This window comes from Protopterus annectens, chromosome 12.part0 (genome assembly GCF_019279795.1).
Source record: "Protopterus annectens isolate FY-2018-M chromosome 12.part0, PAN1.0, whole genome shotgun sequence".
Taxonomy (NCBI): Eukaryota; Metazoa; Chordata; order Ceratodontiformes; family Protopteridae; genus Protopterus; species Protopterus annectens.
This window is the reverse complement of record NC_056746.1, coordinates 402,098,019-402,116,145: the sequence shown is the minus strand read 5'-3', so window position 1 is coordinate 402,116,145 and position 18,127 is coordinate 402,098,019. Positions and strand designations below refer to the sequence as shown.

The 18,127-nt window shown below is 38.5% G+C and overlaps 1 protein-coding gene across 1 annotated transcript in view; it reads left to right on the top strand.

The window, feature by feature from the left end:
• Positions 1–18,127, top strand: part of DNAH3 (dynein axonemal heavy chain 3) — a 2,217,123-nt gene that overhangs the window by 1,983,161 nt on the left and 215,835 nt on the right. The window contains exons 57-58 of the mRNA XM_044089509.1: positions 349–516; positions 16,135–16,277. Of these exons, the coding sequence (XP_043945444.1) occupies positions 349–516; positions 16,135–16,277 (311 nt within the window). The remainder of the gene's footprint in view (positions 1–348; positions 517–16,134; positions 16,278–18,127) is intronic.

Sequence of the window (18,127 nt, the reverse complement as noted above, 5' to 3'; positions counted from 1 at the left end):
GTGTTATGTCTAGATCTAGGGATGTCACCGACATATATCACATCCTTTTAAATCACCACAAGTTCCCTCTGTAGCCATTACGAGCACTGCAAGCCTCTATTTCAGCATACTGTTCAGTGCAGCTTGCTAATGTGTTTGGTAGGCAAAGCTGTTCTCAGGGCACTCTGACACGGTAGTGCTCTGCTTAAGTATAAACAACAAATTTACAAAAGTGAAAATACTGTAATGCTCTAAAAGTCAGTGGTCAGCAACAAAACCACAACCATGCAAAAATCACACTGACAGATATGTTAGGTTTAAAACATTCAACTGATGTATTATTAATTATGTATGTTTATGATTTGTTAGACCTACGTTGACTACATACGAAGTCTGCCAATAACGGCCCATCCAGGAGTTTTCGGACTTCATGAAAATGCTGACATCACCAAAGACAATCAGGAGACGAATCAGCTTTTCAGTGGAGTGCTGCTGACTCTTCCCAGACAGTCAGGGGGAAGTGGAAAGTCCCCACAGGTAAGAAAGCAAAGTGGCTACTTATTTTAGCAACCACTGCTCTACCAAATGCAGCAAAGTTTGCCATTGTGACAAACTGTAAAGGACACTTTTATAGTTTAGTGAATATAATTTGCTTACTTTAATTCAGGACTGTACAAACAAAACGTTTTGGGCTATTTGTTTAACACTGCTGATTTACTGATTTAGTCTTTTCATTCAGGTAAAAGAAGAAGCAGATTATGACAACAGAAATAGGACCACTGGACCACCTATTCTGTGTATTTCCTTATATGATGGAAAAGACAAGATCCAGCTTAGCCAAATATGTATTTTTCCTAACACTTAAAAGTGAAGTAATATTTCTGTTCTGTACTTTCTTGAATTCTACAGACATTTTGCATCTTGTCAATATTTCAGAAAAACTGTTAGAGTGAACACCAAAGATTCTGTAAAAAAAAGTGCTTCCTTCCATGTCTCCTGAGCAGTCCACTTCAAGTTTGTCCCTTTCAATGTATTCTCATATTTTTCATATTAAATGTAAATAAACCCTTAGTGATGGGAATAATTCCCCTTACCATAAATAATATTGAGTTTTATAACGATACAAAAAGTGTGTTATTTTTGCAATTAATCTTGTTGATAAGGACAGCCCTTTGAACATTTTCTTGAAGCTGAAAACTTCTGACAAAACACAGTGAAAGACTGAACCCACAACACCTTTATTACCTTCATTAGTGTATAAATTACTATTCTTTCCATTCTAAGTGCAGCAACAGGGGCTCATATCCTACTAAGACAAGTTGTCAGGTATGTCTCTCAGATGGAACACTGCAAAGTAAAAATTAATGCATGATTATTTATTAATAAAACCCTAATCTATGTAAGCACCTGTTTCTCTAAAGAAGTATGGTGTTTTAGTTGCCCAGAATACATTACTGATATATGCAATTCACTTTCAAGGGAAGGAAGGTTGGCATAATGGTTAAGGTATTTACCTCATAGTCACAAGGTACAGAGTTTAATTCTCAGCTATGAAAAAAAATTAGGCTAGGTATAAAATAGACCACAAGCACAACTAGCCTAGTAGTTATCTGTGAAATTCAACACCTAAGCTGACATCATTTGGTAGGTGTGGTCATAAGGAAAAAAACTGAATTGACACTGAATCAAAACATAAAAAATTATGTCAGAACATAGTGCTCAATGAATCAGGGACAAATCTAAAAATAATCAAGGACAATTAGGAATACTTTTAAAATATTAGCTCATATTAACTTGAGATATTGACAGAATAAGAGAATGTGAATTAATACACATTCTCTGGAGTAAAAGAAGTCTATAAATAATTATTGACATTATTTATTAAGTGCAATACACCATCTCTTCTTCTAATGTCACCAGTTTTAAGAGGGATTAAGAGGGACAGAGCTACAATTTGAGGCAAAATCAGGGAAATCCCTGAAAATCAGGGACAGCTGAGAGGAATCTGTCGGAATATTTGCTTTATTTTCAAACCATTTGCAGCTTTAACATGAGGACTATACCCAGAAGTAAAATTAAGGGGTCCCCCTCAGGTGATTAACTCATCAGAAAGTTGAACGTGATATGATTGAGACCATATGTTCAACTTTCTGAAAAATCTAAATATTTGCATGGAAATCGTGGTACAGGTGGACAGGGAAATTTACCCTTTTCCCCACTGTAGTGTGATCTTGGAGTTGGTATATATAATTTCTAGGGGTAAATGGGGGCTTACCCTCCTGCAAAGATGTAGATTTTGCTGTTTTTGACTTTTTCTCAACCATATGATGTTTGACTTTCCAAAAAGTCGAGATTGTTCTATTAGACCCAAATTATATATGAGAGGTGTAAGAAACTACTTAAAGATACTTGAATGTTTCTATCATGCACTCCACCTCCTTACTTCAAAACAGTATATAGTAAGCTCTCATAAGATGCCTTTTATGGCATCAGTGTCATCTCACAAAGATTTTTTTTACCCTTCCCACAAGACCAATCAGGCCAGGTGGTTTGCATTTTTGAAAGCTATATTTATTTGCTAATTACATATTCAAGAATTGAACTTACAGATCTGTCAGAAACCTATGGGTTGAACAAAGTCATAAAGATTCTAATTACAGTGTCCAGTAACATTTTTTGAAATATTACAACTTTATTAACACACAAACACTCCATATTTACAACTGTTAATACAAGCAACATAAGTATCCCTTTCCACTTATAAACTAGACAGTAAGCTATACTATGTACATGCACATTAGATCAATTAATTGATCTATAAAGTCTTTATGATGCTCCTTCACAAAGGTCTTCCAGGAGCATACCTCTCAACCATACCAAATTCCTTGGTAAATACCGGATTTGAAGGCAATTTTTTTTTTTTGATGAATCTGTTCTTGATGTCATCACATGCAGGGCGTGTGCTTTGATGTCAGCTTCACAAGGCAGCCCAACATCCAGTCAAAATGCTGAGCCATAATTTAACTTAACTTGCTGCAAAGTAGAGTCAGACTGGTCCTCGTTATTTAGGAGTTCACAACACATCCCTGCAGATATTGTCTGCAAGAGAAATGACAGATTTGTACTTAGCTCTTAATTCTGCTTATGTGCGAGAGAAACGGCAGATTTGTAGTATGCGCCATTGCTTTTCAGCAGATTTGTACTGTGCTTAGTTCTTAATGTGCGAGAGAAATGGCTCCATTGCTTTTTAGCACATTTGTACTCTGCTGCATTTGTGAGATTTGTACTATATTTCTGCTCCCTCGAGGTATTGTCTGTGAGAGAAATGGCAGATTTGTACTGTGCTGGCTCGTTCTTAAGCTGGTGTGTGTGTGTACTGTGCTGGCTCATTCTTAAGCTGGTGTGTGTGTGTGTGTGTGTGTGTGTGTGTGTGTGTGTGTGTGTGTGTGTGTGTGTGTGTGTGTATAAAATGCCCCAGTTAGGTACCTTAGGTACAAGAAGCAAGAGTCTAAATTCTCTACCCATACTACCACTTATGATTCAAGGAGTTAAGTCCATAGTTCTCAGCTGTCCAAAGTTTTACTGAATGTCTGGAATGTTTGGCTCATACGTTTGGTCTGTTCCTCTTAAAATTTATGGTTTTCTGGCAAATCAGTGAGAACTGAATTCACTAAATAATGATAGCCATTTAAGTTTCAGTCTTCCTATCTTTCAGGAAATGCATGGTAACATAAAACATTTTATTCTAGAAACTTTTCTAAGATTATACAAGCAATTGTTAAAATGTGTCCCTAGTTTTGGGCCTTTGCCACCCCCCCCCCCATATTAGCTTTTTCCAGATTTCTTATGCTGCATAGTTCTTCAGGGGATAGAAGTTTAGTGCTGTTTATGCCAAGTCTGTTTGTATTTGTTGATAGTAGCACAACAGGTAGAATGCTTGCTTTTGATACAAAAGGCTGTGGGTTCTGCTCCCACAGTATATAGATGGATTGCTGATACTGTACTGTGTTGTACTTTTAAAGGGGATGGATGCTGCAGTCCTGAGAATGTCCTCTTTGGAGGAGATACCTAGTAACTGTGAACCTGTTATCAGTTTGCCGTCCATTCCCTATTGCAATATTACTAGCTTATCATTTTTTTAATGTAACATAAGCTAGTTATTCCTCAAGAGCAACAGGCACTTTATTTGTAGATGACACAATGAAATATAAAGTTGTTTGCTAGCAGCAACCTCTTCATTAGTTACTGATCTTTTTAATGTGGAATTATTTAGATGACTTTTACTTCTGCAGAGATTGTGCATATTTACTGATATTGGTGGATTGTAGAAGTTTGAGTAGACTTTTCTGATGAAAATGTTCTGAATAGGGTAGTGTTGTCATTAGTGGTTCATGCATTTTGTTTCATTGCTTACTGGAAAAATGTTCAAAACAAAATTTAAAACTCTCTCTAACAAGTGCGCTGTATTATACAGGGAATATAATTTAATACAATCAGGAAGGTGTATCAAAGAAGACATGTTTGTTTCGTGTGTAAGGGGCCTGTGATTTGAAAACAGCCCATTGGTAATCTTTATCCGCCACTGGCTAGATGCATTTTCTTTGAATGTGACTTTCAGTGCTGTTTCAAGGGCAGAGAAGTTTTAATGCTAGGTCTGTTTTCATTGTGAGACTGTGTTGCTCAGTTTAGAGGATGTCTGTTAGTGTTTGTGCTATCAAATGTAAAATAAAAGTTTTAAATGAAATCCAAATAATCATTGTAGAAGTAAAGCAGTATGCGCATAACAGAGTTTATGGTAAAGGAGGTGAAATAGGGAAGTAATGGGATATTGAAATGGCTGTAGGGGGAGGGCTGTGAATGGGGGGCTCCATTTGACCATGAGTTTGTGAGGGAGGAAGGGTGGTAAATGCAAAGACAGCCCTGGGTGGTGCAAATTCTAGATACACCACTGATCAGTAGGCCATGGAGAATGACTTTTGGAGATCCTAGCAAACTATAATATTCTTTTGGTAATATTAGAATATTGCATACCAGTAAATGCCCTACTTTTATCACAAAACCCACATACTGCAAGTCACCAAAAATAAAATCCTAAGGTTCATCATACTCTTTCTTCCCGGTGAACAGCATTGCTACACATTTCAAAAAATGGTTACCATTTACTGCAGGGTCTGGGGGGGGCATATTTTGGTTGTCTGTTCTTCAGTTTGCATTTGAAAGTTAGTATCCCACAATTCCACGGGAGTGGGTGGGGTTACATAATTATGTATGCAAATGATATGTTAATCAGTGTACAGATTTGTACCTATTTTTCATGGGCCTTTGTCCAGATTTTTGATGCTTCCAGATTGAGAGGTATGTCCAGGAGGACCATTTATTTTGTGCTTTCACCTTCATATTGGGTTCACCAAACAGAAACTCAAGGGAAACCTGCTCCTATAATAGGTGGTTCAAATCCATTCAAGCCCATATAAGTAGGTTGACAGCTTGTCTTCCATTTTCTGGTAATGCATTCCTTGTGCCTTAATGCCAAAGGTTTACAAAGCTAAGGTCAAAAATACTCAACTTGTTGTGCTTAAGAAAACCAAGAGAAATCCTTCCACCTTATAAACAATTTGTCTTGGCCAGGTAATGTGATACATTCACTAAAACACATTTTTAAATTCAATAAGTGCTGGCCATTCCAAAAAATATGTACCCAATCCCCTGGCTTACACCCCCAACAAGAGGAGTTAACCCCTGGAAATATCCTACACAATTTTGCTGGTGTATAAATGTATTTAAATAGCCAACAAATTAAATGTATGTGACTGTGTGGCAAATCTAAGAGAAAAATAAGCTGCGATCACCTTACCCTGTCAGCAACAGCACTCAGCTGACTAGACCACATCAACCTATATTTATCCAGGAGTTTCTCCCTAGGGGCTAGTAAAACATTGTATAACAAATTAATAGAACCTTTCATAGGAACTTGGATCTTCTAATGTCCACCCAGCAGGTGACCCATTTTGACATCTCCCCCTTTGTTATATTTCTCAATTCATTTTTTCGTAACTTCATTACCAGTCTTCTCTAAATTCCCTGTATGTTTTCATGTTGAACATGGAAGTAGCATCAAAATATTATTTGATCATTTACTAATAATTGTTCCAATATAACAAATTGGGTCAGTTCTTCAGGGCTGTGGCAGTCCCTACCACCTAAAGTCCCCAGTGAGATTCAGTAGGAAGCAAGCTTCTCAACCACTCAGTGGTTTATGTTATGTAAAACTCCATACAGGCCATTCTAATCAACAAAGCTGGACTTTACATAAGGTAGATTTTAATTTTAGGGTTTATTGTAGATGCAGCTGAACCCCTAATTTGACACTTCATCATATTAACCCAGATGGCTTGCTTATCTGGATCAATTAACTCTTCAGATATCTTTATTCTAGCAGCAGTAGCAGCATAGAGTTCTTTCCGGAACACAAATACCTCCCTTAGAAGAGGAAGTGTAAGATGCTTCTAGCTCAGTCTAAGCCACTCTCTTATCCACGTGAATCTCTTATACAAGACTTTACTTTAGACCAAAATTGTGTGTCTCCATTACAGGAGCTTTAAGATATTACACAGTAAAGACTCTAGCTTTGCTGGGTCATTTCTGCAGTTTTTACTGAATGGTTTGTCTGTTTGACCTTTTTACCTATTGTTTAGATGTTTGAGATATTTTGCAAGCCCCTTAATGTTTACGAACAACAAAATAATCCACATATGCTGTACTAATGAGGTGAAAAAAGGGCTGAAATATGACATGTCTGCAACTAGTGAGGTTTGGTTTTATTGGTCTGAATTTACCCATAAAGACTCAAAAAGTAAAAATTTGTGGGTATTCAGAAGACATATAGCTTAAACACTGGTTTGCCCTTAAGGGTTTCATTCATCCCATGGGTCTCCACTACTGAATGTATTGTCTGTGTGACCTTTTTACCCTTTGGTTAGAAAAATGAGTGGAATGAGGCAACAGGCTGCCCTGTAAGGCATATAAAACCAGTGGAAGAACATACAATGTAATGGCGTGAACTGAATCATATTGATGCAAAGTAACTTAACATCTATGACAAAACACCTTATGCTTTGTAAAAAATAACATCAAATGTGGCCTCCAAAGATGCCTCTAGTGTAGCTCGCAGGTGCAAACTCAAATACATCATCTGATCCACACCCTCCAAAAAAGAGGTGTCTTTCTGTTAACTGGACAGATGGAGCATAATTTATTTTAACAGATTCTGTTTTATTAGTGTTTTTTTATATCCAGCATGATTTCCGAATTTATTCAGCTAATCAAACAAAATGAGTAGATCCTCTTCTGAATTATGTAAGTAGTCTAACAAATCATCTATGTATAAGGATAACTTATGTCTCCGTCTTCCTAACTTATATCCAAACAATCAGGATGGTATTAGTCTTACTACTAAAGGCTCCGAGTATACTGCAAATAAAAGGGGTGAAAGGGAACATCATTGCCAAGTTCCCATATGAATTGAAATGGGAGATGAAAAGCATGAATTCTACTTTAACTTTGCTGAACCATGGTATAACTTAGATGATAAGTTGATAAATTTCACCAGAAAACCCAAGGCCTGCCAAGTTTCCCATAAAAAGACCCATCTAGGTTTATCGAATGCCTTTTCAATGTCTAGAATTGTTACCAGAAGAGATCATTGTGAAGCAGAGGCATCTTCAATTAGTAACAGGGCACTAATCATATTGTCAAAAGTAGACCTATCCCAAATAAACCCCATCTGATCCTGATAAATTATCTTGGGGGAGAATTCTAGCTACCCTATTAGCCATAATAACCATGAGCAATTTATAATAAGGATATAAAATTGAAATCACCCTGTAGAAATACTGGTAAACTGGGGTCTTTAGCAGGTTTACAAAGTAAAATCTTAACCACCTCTTTCAAAGATGAAGAGGGAACACCATGCATCAAAACCTCATTAAACAACAAGCAGAAATTCTTGACAATCTTCTCCTTGCCACACCTGTATATTTCTACCAGAATACCATCTTTACCAATAGTCTTTTCTCAAAGAAGGTTTTTGAAAACATCCAAGACTTCCATATCCTTTATAGGGAAAATTTGTATTTCCATATCTGATAAATTTAGTGTGGGAAGCAACAAAGAGTTTAAGTACTCTACAATCTACAACAGACAATAATGTTTCCCTCTCTCCAGAGTTTAGCCTTGTGCAATACCTATTAAAGGCTGTCATAACATCCTGAGGCAATGAAACTAGCTTCCCACTACATAGATTCCTTACTTCTAAATGTGCATTTCTCTTCCTGCTAGGGCATCCAACGGTAAAAAGCTTACTGCTATTTGAGAAAAAGTCATATCCTCTAATTTTAAGTGATCCTAATGCCTGTTCTACTTTATATTCAAAATACTTGTTAATAGTTTCTCCGATTTCTTGAAACTTTTACAACTATCTGCCTCTTCCTGTTTGCCTGTTTTATTGTGTTTTCAGAAGCTCTGCCTGGAAGAACTTTAGCTTGGCCTTAAACTTGGTGTGAACAAGTGCTAATCCACAAATACGTTTTTAAAAACCTCCCATTCATGAAGCATCTCAACATGATCAAAACTAGAGAGCCCCTTTCAGCTAGAGAAGAAACTTCCCAGACATTTACTGAAGGGCCTCCTGAACAAAATGATAAATTAACTTCCCAGTGCTTTTCTCCTAAAAAACCCAGAAAGGGCATAATCTGAAAGGAGAAATGGCAATGTAGTCAAGGCTTCCATCAGAAATCCTAATTCCTTACTTATAAATATTTTGTCTATCCATGAAAAAGTATGAAAACATGAAGAATAGCACATGTAAAGATCCTGAGGTATTTTCAAAATACCATGTTCATCAACCAACCCAAACATATTATCATACTTACTAAGCATTCTTCCTGCAGATGATAAGGTCTTAGATCAGGGACCTGCTCATACCTCCCATGCAGAGAGCACAAACTTCCAGTCCCCTCCCCAAAAAGCTATCCCTGCATGACATGAGACTCAAAACTTTATCAAAGATGATAGTATCTGTGGGCAGACTCATGGAGGTAAATAAATATGTTATCATTATCAGATGTTCTTCATTCTCACTGGCACAATAGCCTATGGGTAGTGTCCTACTAAGGACACAGCACTCACAAGCTTGTCAATGCTGTAACTCCCCTCCCTCTCATTCACTCTGACTGCTGATAAGCCGCACCTTTTTGGAGGGAAGTTTATCAGAGTGAGGTATATCTCCAGTTTTTTCCTACCACCTCAAGGAAACGGATCTGTCTGTCTCTAGAAAAACAGTAGTCAATTAAAACCTTCTTGCCTAAGAGATACGACCCCTTTTGAAGGACCCCTTCCTCTTATAAATATTTTTATTGAATATTTATGGTATCATTTTTGATTTACTTTAATTTAAAAAACAAACGAAAAACATCTTAAGAATATTTGCTTCTGACAAGAATTATAGGTACTTGTGCTCTGTTTACATGGCTCATTTTTCAATGTTGTGTGGAAAACTGATTCAATAAAAAGTATTAAGCATTAGGGCTGAATTTTTACAGTTAGAATGTGACTTTTTCTCATGTTAACTCTTTTTAACAGAATTAGAATGTTTTCACATTTCTGAGGTAATAAATGATGTGAGAGTGTTCAATCTCGCCTTTGTTCTTACACATGGGTTGGACATCTAATACCCACAATCCTCTGCCTTTACCCCAGATCTAGTTTGCTGCTGCTGCATTACGCCGCTGGAGGCTAGCTCTCGGGGTTTTCAGATAAGATTTAACTTTCTTTTTGTTAAATTTTCAAGAGAACTTGTTTAAGAACACTAGTTATTGTAGTTAGTGTATGGTGTGTGTGTAGAGAGAAATTTTTAACTATATAACTGGTATAGAGCTACTTGGATTGACAAACGGACTGACATATCTACCGGATTTGACCCTTTTTTCTCTGGATTGACTGTTACTGGACTTGACTTTTTTCTCTTACTTCAATATGTCTGAGAAAATGAAATCTGGATTCAAACAGTGTGGCCAAAAGATGTCGGTCACAGACAACCACAGTTCCTGTGTGACTGTTCTATTTGTCACTCTTTAGTGGGAGAAACTGATGGACAGAGGTTTGTTGAAACCCTCTTTCCAGGAGGCTCTGGATGCTTCAGACCAGGCATCCAAATGTTCAACTGTTCCTCCACCGACTCTGTTGAGGTCGGCTGGTGCAGAAATTGATGGAGCATCAAGCTTATCTCGTCTCCTCTCAGTTGATGTCCGCAGACTGAAGGCTGCCACACTATCCATCCTCCTCTCCTCCTCCAGACCCGTCCAGTCTTCCAGAGAAGAAGCTGAACTGATGATTGTGGAGCCCTCGGTGCCAGAACCGGGGCACCAGTGTCTCAGCCATCTCCACAAGAATCCTTGACATCTGATACTGACCTAGATGAGTCAGAAGGGTCCCCTAAGTCACCTTCAGAAGATGTCTCTTTTCTGACATCTTGGAGATCCTAAAACAGAGAGGTGACTGGCAATCCCTCCCCTTCTGAGGATGAGTCAGTTTTGCTGAAGGCATTTTGAGTTAATGGAGTTGATTGCCTGACACGGTGGAACCAGTCCCTAGGAAGCCAAATAAGTACATTACGGCACCACAGGACAAGGCTTACCTCACCAAAGGAGTTAAAGGAGATGTCGATTCCTCATCTGTCCATCCGCCTAACAAAGATTCTAGGACCATGGAGAACTATTTGACGGATCTAGTCAAAGAGTTGGGAGATAGTACTACAGATGCTGCTGTTTCAGAGAAAGTTACAGCACATCTCAACACCCTTACATCCATTGTAAACTCGTCCATGAGGCTGATATTCAGCGATTGCAATCCTGGATAAGCCTTCAAGTCTTCCTTTACTAACCCCATTTGATGGAGCCACACTTTTGGCCCTAAAGTAAAGGAGACCCGGTGTGAGCAGGAGGGAAAGACTCTGTCTGCTGTAAAATGTGGTTTCGAAACCCCAAGGATCTTCCCAAACACACAGGGTGATGCCCCTCTAGAGGCAGAAAACCAAGGTGACAGGGATAACCTCCTGGCAAACCTTTTCAGCACTCCTGAGAGGAGGCCCGACTGTCCTGCTCTGGAGGCAGTCCTCAGGCCTGGCAAAACCTTTCTTCAGACAATTGGGTAAAAGCGTTGTTACCAGAGGTTACAAAATCCCATTTCTATCCACACCCATTCCAAAGAAAACTCCCAGATGTACCACCCCATCTGACCCAGCAGCTACAGAAATTTCAAAGCTGCTAGAGAAAAAGTCATCCAACCAGTCCCAGCGGACCAAATAGGATTCGGAACTTACTCAAGGTTCTTTTTAGTTCCAAAGAAAACAGGGGACTGGAGGCGATTCTGGACCTAAGCCATCTCAACACCTTTGTCAAGAAGGAAAAGTTTCAATCGATCCTTCCATTCTCTATAGATCTGAAGGTACCACATCAAAATGGCCAGGGTGTCCAGGGATCAGGAGCCAGTCACTATCAGTTGAGCCCTGCCCCTTTGGTCTGACTACAGCCCCCAGGGTCTTCACCAAATGCATGGCAGTGGTAGCCAACTTTGATACAAGCCAGGGATACACCCCTACAAATTACACACCTTGGAATTTCAGTAAATTTCGAAAAATCCTTGCTACAGCCATCACAGCATATCTTATTCATAGGAGCCGGAATTAGATTTAGTTCTAAAACTTCCTACAGAAAGAATAGTAGCACTTCAAATCAACATTTCTTCTGCTATCGTCCAGAAAGTCACCGCAAAAATTGTTCTGAAAGTCTTGGGTCTCATTACCATTGGGAAGACTGCACATGAGAGTACTACAATGGCTTCTGTTTGCACAATGGTCATTCCAACAACTTCCACTGACTCACGAAATATTGATAAACGAAACATGCAAATCACACCCTATGTGGTGGTTACAGACTTGCAACCTATTGATAGGGTGGGGGCATCTTTCAGGGACAGACAGTCCAAGGCGAATGGACCAATCTGGAGTACAATCTGCATATCAATGTTCTGGAGTTGAGGGCAGTGTTTTTCTTCCTCCAGGGACCATTGCAGTTCAGACAGACAACATGTCCGTAGTCTGGTACATAAACAAGCAAAGGGGACAGGTCTTACCAACTATGCAGAGAGGCCATGAGAATTTGGCAATGGGCCTCAAACAGTCAGTTGCGAGAAAGATTTTCAATGAACGCCAAATGCAGGAGCTACTTTGCCCTATTACTATATGCTTTTCCTCCATTTCCCTGATTGCAAAGTTTCTACAGAAAGCCAACAACCTTCAAAGGACTATTATTCTCATTGAAATTTGGTTCCCCTTTCTATTGCATCACCGCATTCGGGACCTTGGATGCTGGACCCAGAGCCAGATCTACTGACTGAGTTCCTCACCCATCTCTAGAATCTCTCCATCTAGCAGCTTGGCTGCTCCGGTTCAAGATATTTTAGTAGCTTCTCATAAAGTTTTTCCAAAAGACTTACACCAGTAAGTGGAAACGTTGTCTTTGGGCAGAGTCACATCATTTGGACCCTGTTATAGTTTAGAGTTCTTGACTGAACTATTTCATGAAGGAGCTGCTACTTTAAGAGTACAGTTAGCTGCCATTTCTAACTATCATGTAGAGGAATGTGGTGCGCCTATTATGGCTCACAGACTTTGTAAAGCCTTTTAAAAGGTTCTTTTCATATCAGACCACCAGTCAGAAGTCCTACATCACCGTGGAATTTGAACCTGTTGCTCTCTAAATTGATGTTGCCACCCTTTGAACCAGCCTCAAGTTGCACATTGAAATTTTTGTCATGGAAAACTTTATTTCTAGTGGCCATTACATCTGCTAGACAGTGTCTGAGCTTCAGGCCCTTTCTGTCAAACATCCTTATTTAATATTTCATTCTGACAGAGTATAATCCATCCTTTCTCTCCAAAGTTTGTTCTTCTAGTAATATTATTCAGTCCATTGAATTACCCACCTTCTTTAAGAACCACTCTAATAAATTGGAGTATATGTTGCACAAACTGGACGTCCATAGACAACTCAGATTTTATTTGGATAGAACAAAAGATCACAGGAAATCTGATCAACTATTTCTAGCCTTTGCTGACAGCAGACAAGGTCTTGCAGTTCTCTTTCTAAATGGCTAACTGACTGTATCACATATGTTTATGACACCTCTGATCAAACATTATCAGCAAAACCCAAAGGACATTCCACCAGATCAGTTTCTACATCTTTACCACTAGACACTATTTGTGCGGCTGCTACTTGGGCTAAACCACATACATTTATCTCTCATTACAAAGTGGACAGGGTTTCTAGGGATAGGCAAACCTTTGGTTCCACTGTGCTCAAGAACGTTCTCCTTGAGTTCCTCAGGATCATGGAGCTAGATTGAACACTCTCACATAAAGAAGACCCTTAGGAAGATGGTCTGGAGTATTCTCCTTCTGCTGTTGCAGTATTAGTGTTACTATCATACCCTTGGTATGTTTGTATATATGTACTTTTATGTATATAGTTTGGCATGTGTGCGTGCTTTATGTAGGTTTGCTTGCAAACTAGATCTGAGGTAAAGGCAGAGGGATTGTGGGTATTAGATGTCCTCGAGCTTCTTCTCGATGCAGAGGATGAACACTCCACATGGAACGTTATGGTAAGGACATAACTTCTTTTTCTGTGATATTTATGACTAAAAGTTTAAGGTCTGTTGACATAATTTTCACTGTACTGCTTGTGTTTAGTAGTTTGGGTGAAAAAGTGTGCTTGGTGCTTACTAGTGAATGTTCACCTTCTCCCAGTGTTACTGAGCTTACTGTACTCATAATCAGCTTTCTTCTCTGGCTGCAGCATTGGTAATATTCCGAGTCTTGCGTCTTCCACTCTGCTTGTATCTAAAAAGAAATAGTACAATTATTCCCTCAGCCTACAGTTAGTGACTCTGACATGGCCAAAGATGTGCCCACAGACCATTTATCTATTACTTTGTCTCCTTCTGATGTAACTGTAATGGCCACTAAAAACTGGGGGTTAGACATGTCCTCCAGAGCTGTTCCAGTACCTGTTACAGATATGGGTAACCAAACACATTAGGTACAGGAGATGTCTAGGGAAGAGACCTCTTGCCAGGGTAGGCTCTCCCTTATCCATTCTCCAAGTAGGGATATTCCTAGAAAAAAAGAAACAAAAACTTAATTACAAGACAGATGATCAGGTTGTTTCTGTATATAATTCAGATGTTATATTTTTTGCTAAGAGTGTCTTGAAGGCAGTCAGTTCTGGAGGCTGTTTGCCTTTTCACATATCCAGGTACTACTTTGCATATGTTTTTAGAAGATGAGGATTCTGAAAGAGACAAGGTTGATTGTCCTCAGGAATCCATCACCCAGAACTCTGATACTTCAGTCAGTGAACCTGACGTTAATCCTAGGTTTTTTCTCCTTTGCTGAGACTGATACAGGGATGTTTTTGCTTGGGAACAAACAGGTGCTCCCCAGAACTGAGCAGATTCTGTGATCTTTTAGAGGATGAGGTTCCTAATTCTGTACTCATTCCTTCTATTTTGCAAGCTCTTGAAGACAATTTTAAAGCTGCATACAAGGATCCTGACTCACTGGCTGCAGTTCCAAAGAAAGCTCATAAGCAGTATAGGGTCTCTCCAAATTATAAATGTCTTTATTCTCAACTGTCAGCTGACACTCCTGTAATAACTCCATCAGCAGCAGCTACAAATAAATCTTTGACTTCTTCTAACCCAGAATTCCCTGATAAGGAGGGCACGTGGTTAGACAAACAAGATAAGACACTGTCTGCTTCTACTATGTTAGCCTTTAAGATTTTGAATTATCAGGGCTATATGTGGAAGTCTGTATTAAAATGTGCTTATGGTTTGGAAGAATATGCTGTTTCGTTGTCTTCAGAAGGCAGGCCATATTTGAACCAGAATGTTTCTAATGACTCAAGTTTCTAAACATGCTCTCTGCTGACACTGTGTCTAGGGTTTCTGCTTCTTCTATGGTGTTGAGAAGATTTGTTTGGTTGCATACTTATAATTTTTCTGATGTTTTGAAGTTCAAAATTCTTAATTCTCCACTTAGCCTGGATCTGGTATTTGAACATGTGGCTACACAGATCCTGTTTATTTTAAAAGGATGATTTTTTTTTTTTTGTTATGTGAGGAATGGAAAGTTCATGGGTGTGCCAGAACCATTGAGGCAAACACAAAATGTTACAGCAATGAAACTTTGGAATCATTCACAGATGGCTTATAGTTACAAGGAGTTAATATATTTGGTTAAACATGGTACACCAGTTTGGTTGAATTCAGAAGTGACTGAATCCAAACAACTAAGATGATATTTGGTTGTGTTCTCATTTAGCTGCAAGTATATTTGTTCAAATGTGACAAAATTATGGAATGTTCTGTATTAGATAACATAATCACTGCAGGTGTGGTCTCTATTTGTGTGATGGCAGTAATTTCATGTACCTGTTGTTTACTCATTTCTCCATGTTTCGAGCATATCTCTCAACTGTACAGATTTTCCCAGAATGTCCAGATTTTTGCCTCATATTTTGGTTCCATTTCTCATACAATTGTAGGTTTCTGGCAAATCATTGAGTGTTGAAGTCAGAAAATAATGGCAGACATTTGAGTTTCAGACTTCATACCCTTCAAAAAAGTCATGCTAATAAGAAACATGTTGTTCTATCAAATTTATAAGTTTGTAAAAGCAGTATTTAAAAAGTGTCCCTATTTCTGGGCCTTTGTCCCCCATTATTGATGGCTTTGTACAGATTTCTTGCTCTACTACGCTTAGTTGTGAGGCCAGACCTAGTATATACGCAAGTAAAATGGGATGTGGGGGTGCCTTCTACAAAAAAAACTTGGTCTGAAATGTTCTCACTTGGATGCTTTTGACTGTATGTAACTTGCATTCATTCAAATGGGCTTTCATTTATTTGAAATCAGTCATTTGGAATTCAACCAAATGTCATATAATTAGTTACCTATATATCAAAGGAAAAAGTAAACTAGTGTCAAAAAAGGCTAACCAAAGATGTGTTAATATCTTTATTATACTTTCAGGAAGTGGCTGAAGAACTAGCAACAGATATTCTTTCCAAGCTGCCACAGGATTTTAACCTGGAAATGGTAATGGGAAAGTATCCAGTACTGTATGAAGAATCTATGAATACAGTTCTCAGACAAGAGCTCATCCGGTTTAATAGGTGAGACTGACTTCTGTTGACCTTTTCACTTTAATGTTGACATTCATCTCAATTCCACATACAAAATGGGAAAAGGAGGTTGATACCAGTGCCATTCATTTACTTTTAAATAAAGAAATGGCTTCTGGTATTCTTGTACATAAGTTCTTTGATTCACACTGACATGTCCTGAATAAGATGAACTTAGACACTGCAGGAGCCATAACATTTCAGGATGTGGACCACTAAAGTCAAATTAGGTTACATGCTATACCTTGATAGTGGCCTTCAGGTATCTGACTTCCTGTTTTCCTGCAATGAGAGCATTTCATTTCCTGCCTTGTTTTATGTTGGTGACAGATCTTAGATTATTGTATTTATTTGTTTCTTTCTGCATTTATTTGATAACCAGATATGTGTTGTTTTCATGATTTCACTCATTGAGCATTTAGACCATAAGTATGGTTTATGAGACAGCAAAAAGAAACATGCAGTTGATGTAGCAAGTCAGAGTTCAAGTGTTATTAGATGTAAAACTTCAGGTTTGCTACTCTGGTGCAGTTTTTACTAGACTTTGGTCAATTCCTACTTGCTAACAGTTTATGTTTCAGTAGTTGAAAGTCACAGCAGCTTTTTTATAACACAAGATAGCTGTCTAGATACTTTGAAAGGAGCTGGTCATCCATCATTTTGGTGATGTATAAAGGTTAATGGTATTGCTTGGGGAAGGGCTTACATATGCTTCCTTAAATATCCCTACCAAGTGTCTAATTCTATGTCAATGATCCCTCAAATCTAATCTCTCTGATGCCAGACGGGCGGTAAGCTAGCGGGCTGTTCATCTGCTTATCGATTTGATAGCAAGTTGCTTCTGGTGAGGTGATTTAGTATTTAGTCTACTAAGGAAGCATTGTTGAGGATGGATAGCTTCTTGTCAACTTTTAAGAAAACTCAGATGTAGCTTAAATGTATTTGAATTCGAGTAACTGGCATGGTTTAAAACAAAATATTTTAGTTATATGCATCTGGATGGAGAACTAAGGTGTCACTGTTTTCACCAGGTTTTATTATCTTGTGAAACTTTCATTTTGCCACTGTCTAATCATGGCTCTTTGGAGGTCTGTCTGTCTCCTCTTCCACCTTCACTAAGCAGGTTGAGGGGTATACCATGGAGATTATTGTCTTCATTCAGCTGCCTGATTTCCTCTAGGAAGTATAGGAGGCATGGGAAGGTTTTTTGGGGGGAGGGGGGTTATAACTTCTCATTACACATATTATGTGGAGGCTTTTAAATGTTTTATCTTACTTGCTTACACATTTGGTTGTTGGATTTAAAGAGGAGAGGGAGATGAGTGTAAATTAGTTTCGGACTGCTTGATTTCCCTATCACCTTCTGGCAATCTAAGTGATTTTTCTTCATTGTTCTCACCTTTTCCCTTTCAAACCACAACTCATGAACTACTAAATAGAAATACAATGAACTGGTGAGATCTAATTTTTCAAGATCACTGTGTTAAGGTGGATATTCTGTGTATGATGCTCCCATTACTGTGATGTGAGGCCTTTTCTGAAATTAGGTTGACAGAGCCAGTCGTGTATTTGCTCTGAGTTTTCATAATGTCAAGGACATTAATCAAAGGGTAGTGAAAGATTCTTATTAACCATACTGAGGGTTGGTGAGATACATTACTTCCCATAAGACATTATTATTAAGATGGCCTTAGAAACTAAGATTGTGTATCTCCTTATGACTTCCATGGTATACTCCCCTATACTGGATGCTGTGAGATGCAGATATGAAGACATGAGCTATCCTATTTCTTTTGGGCACTTATAAGGCCTAAAATGCAGATCTAAATTATGGCCAAAAG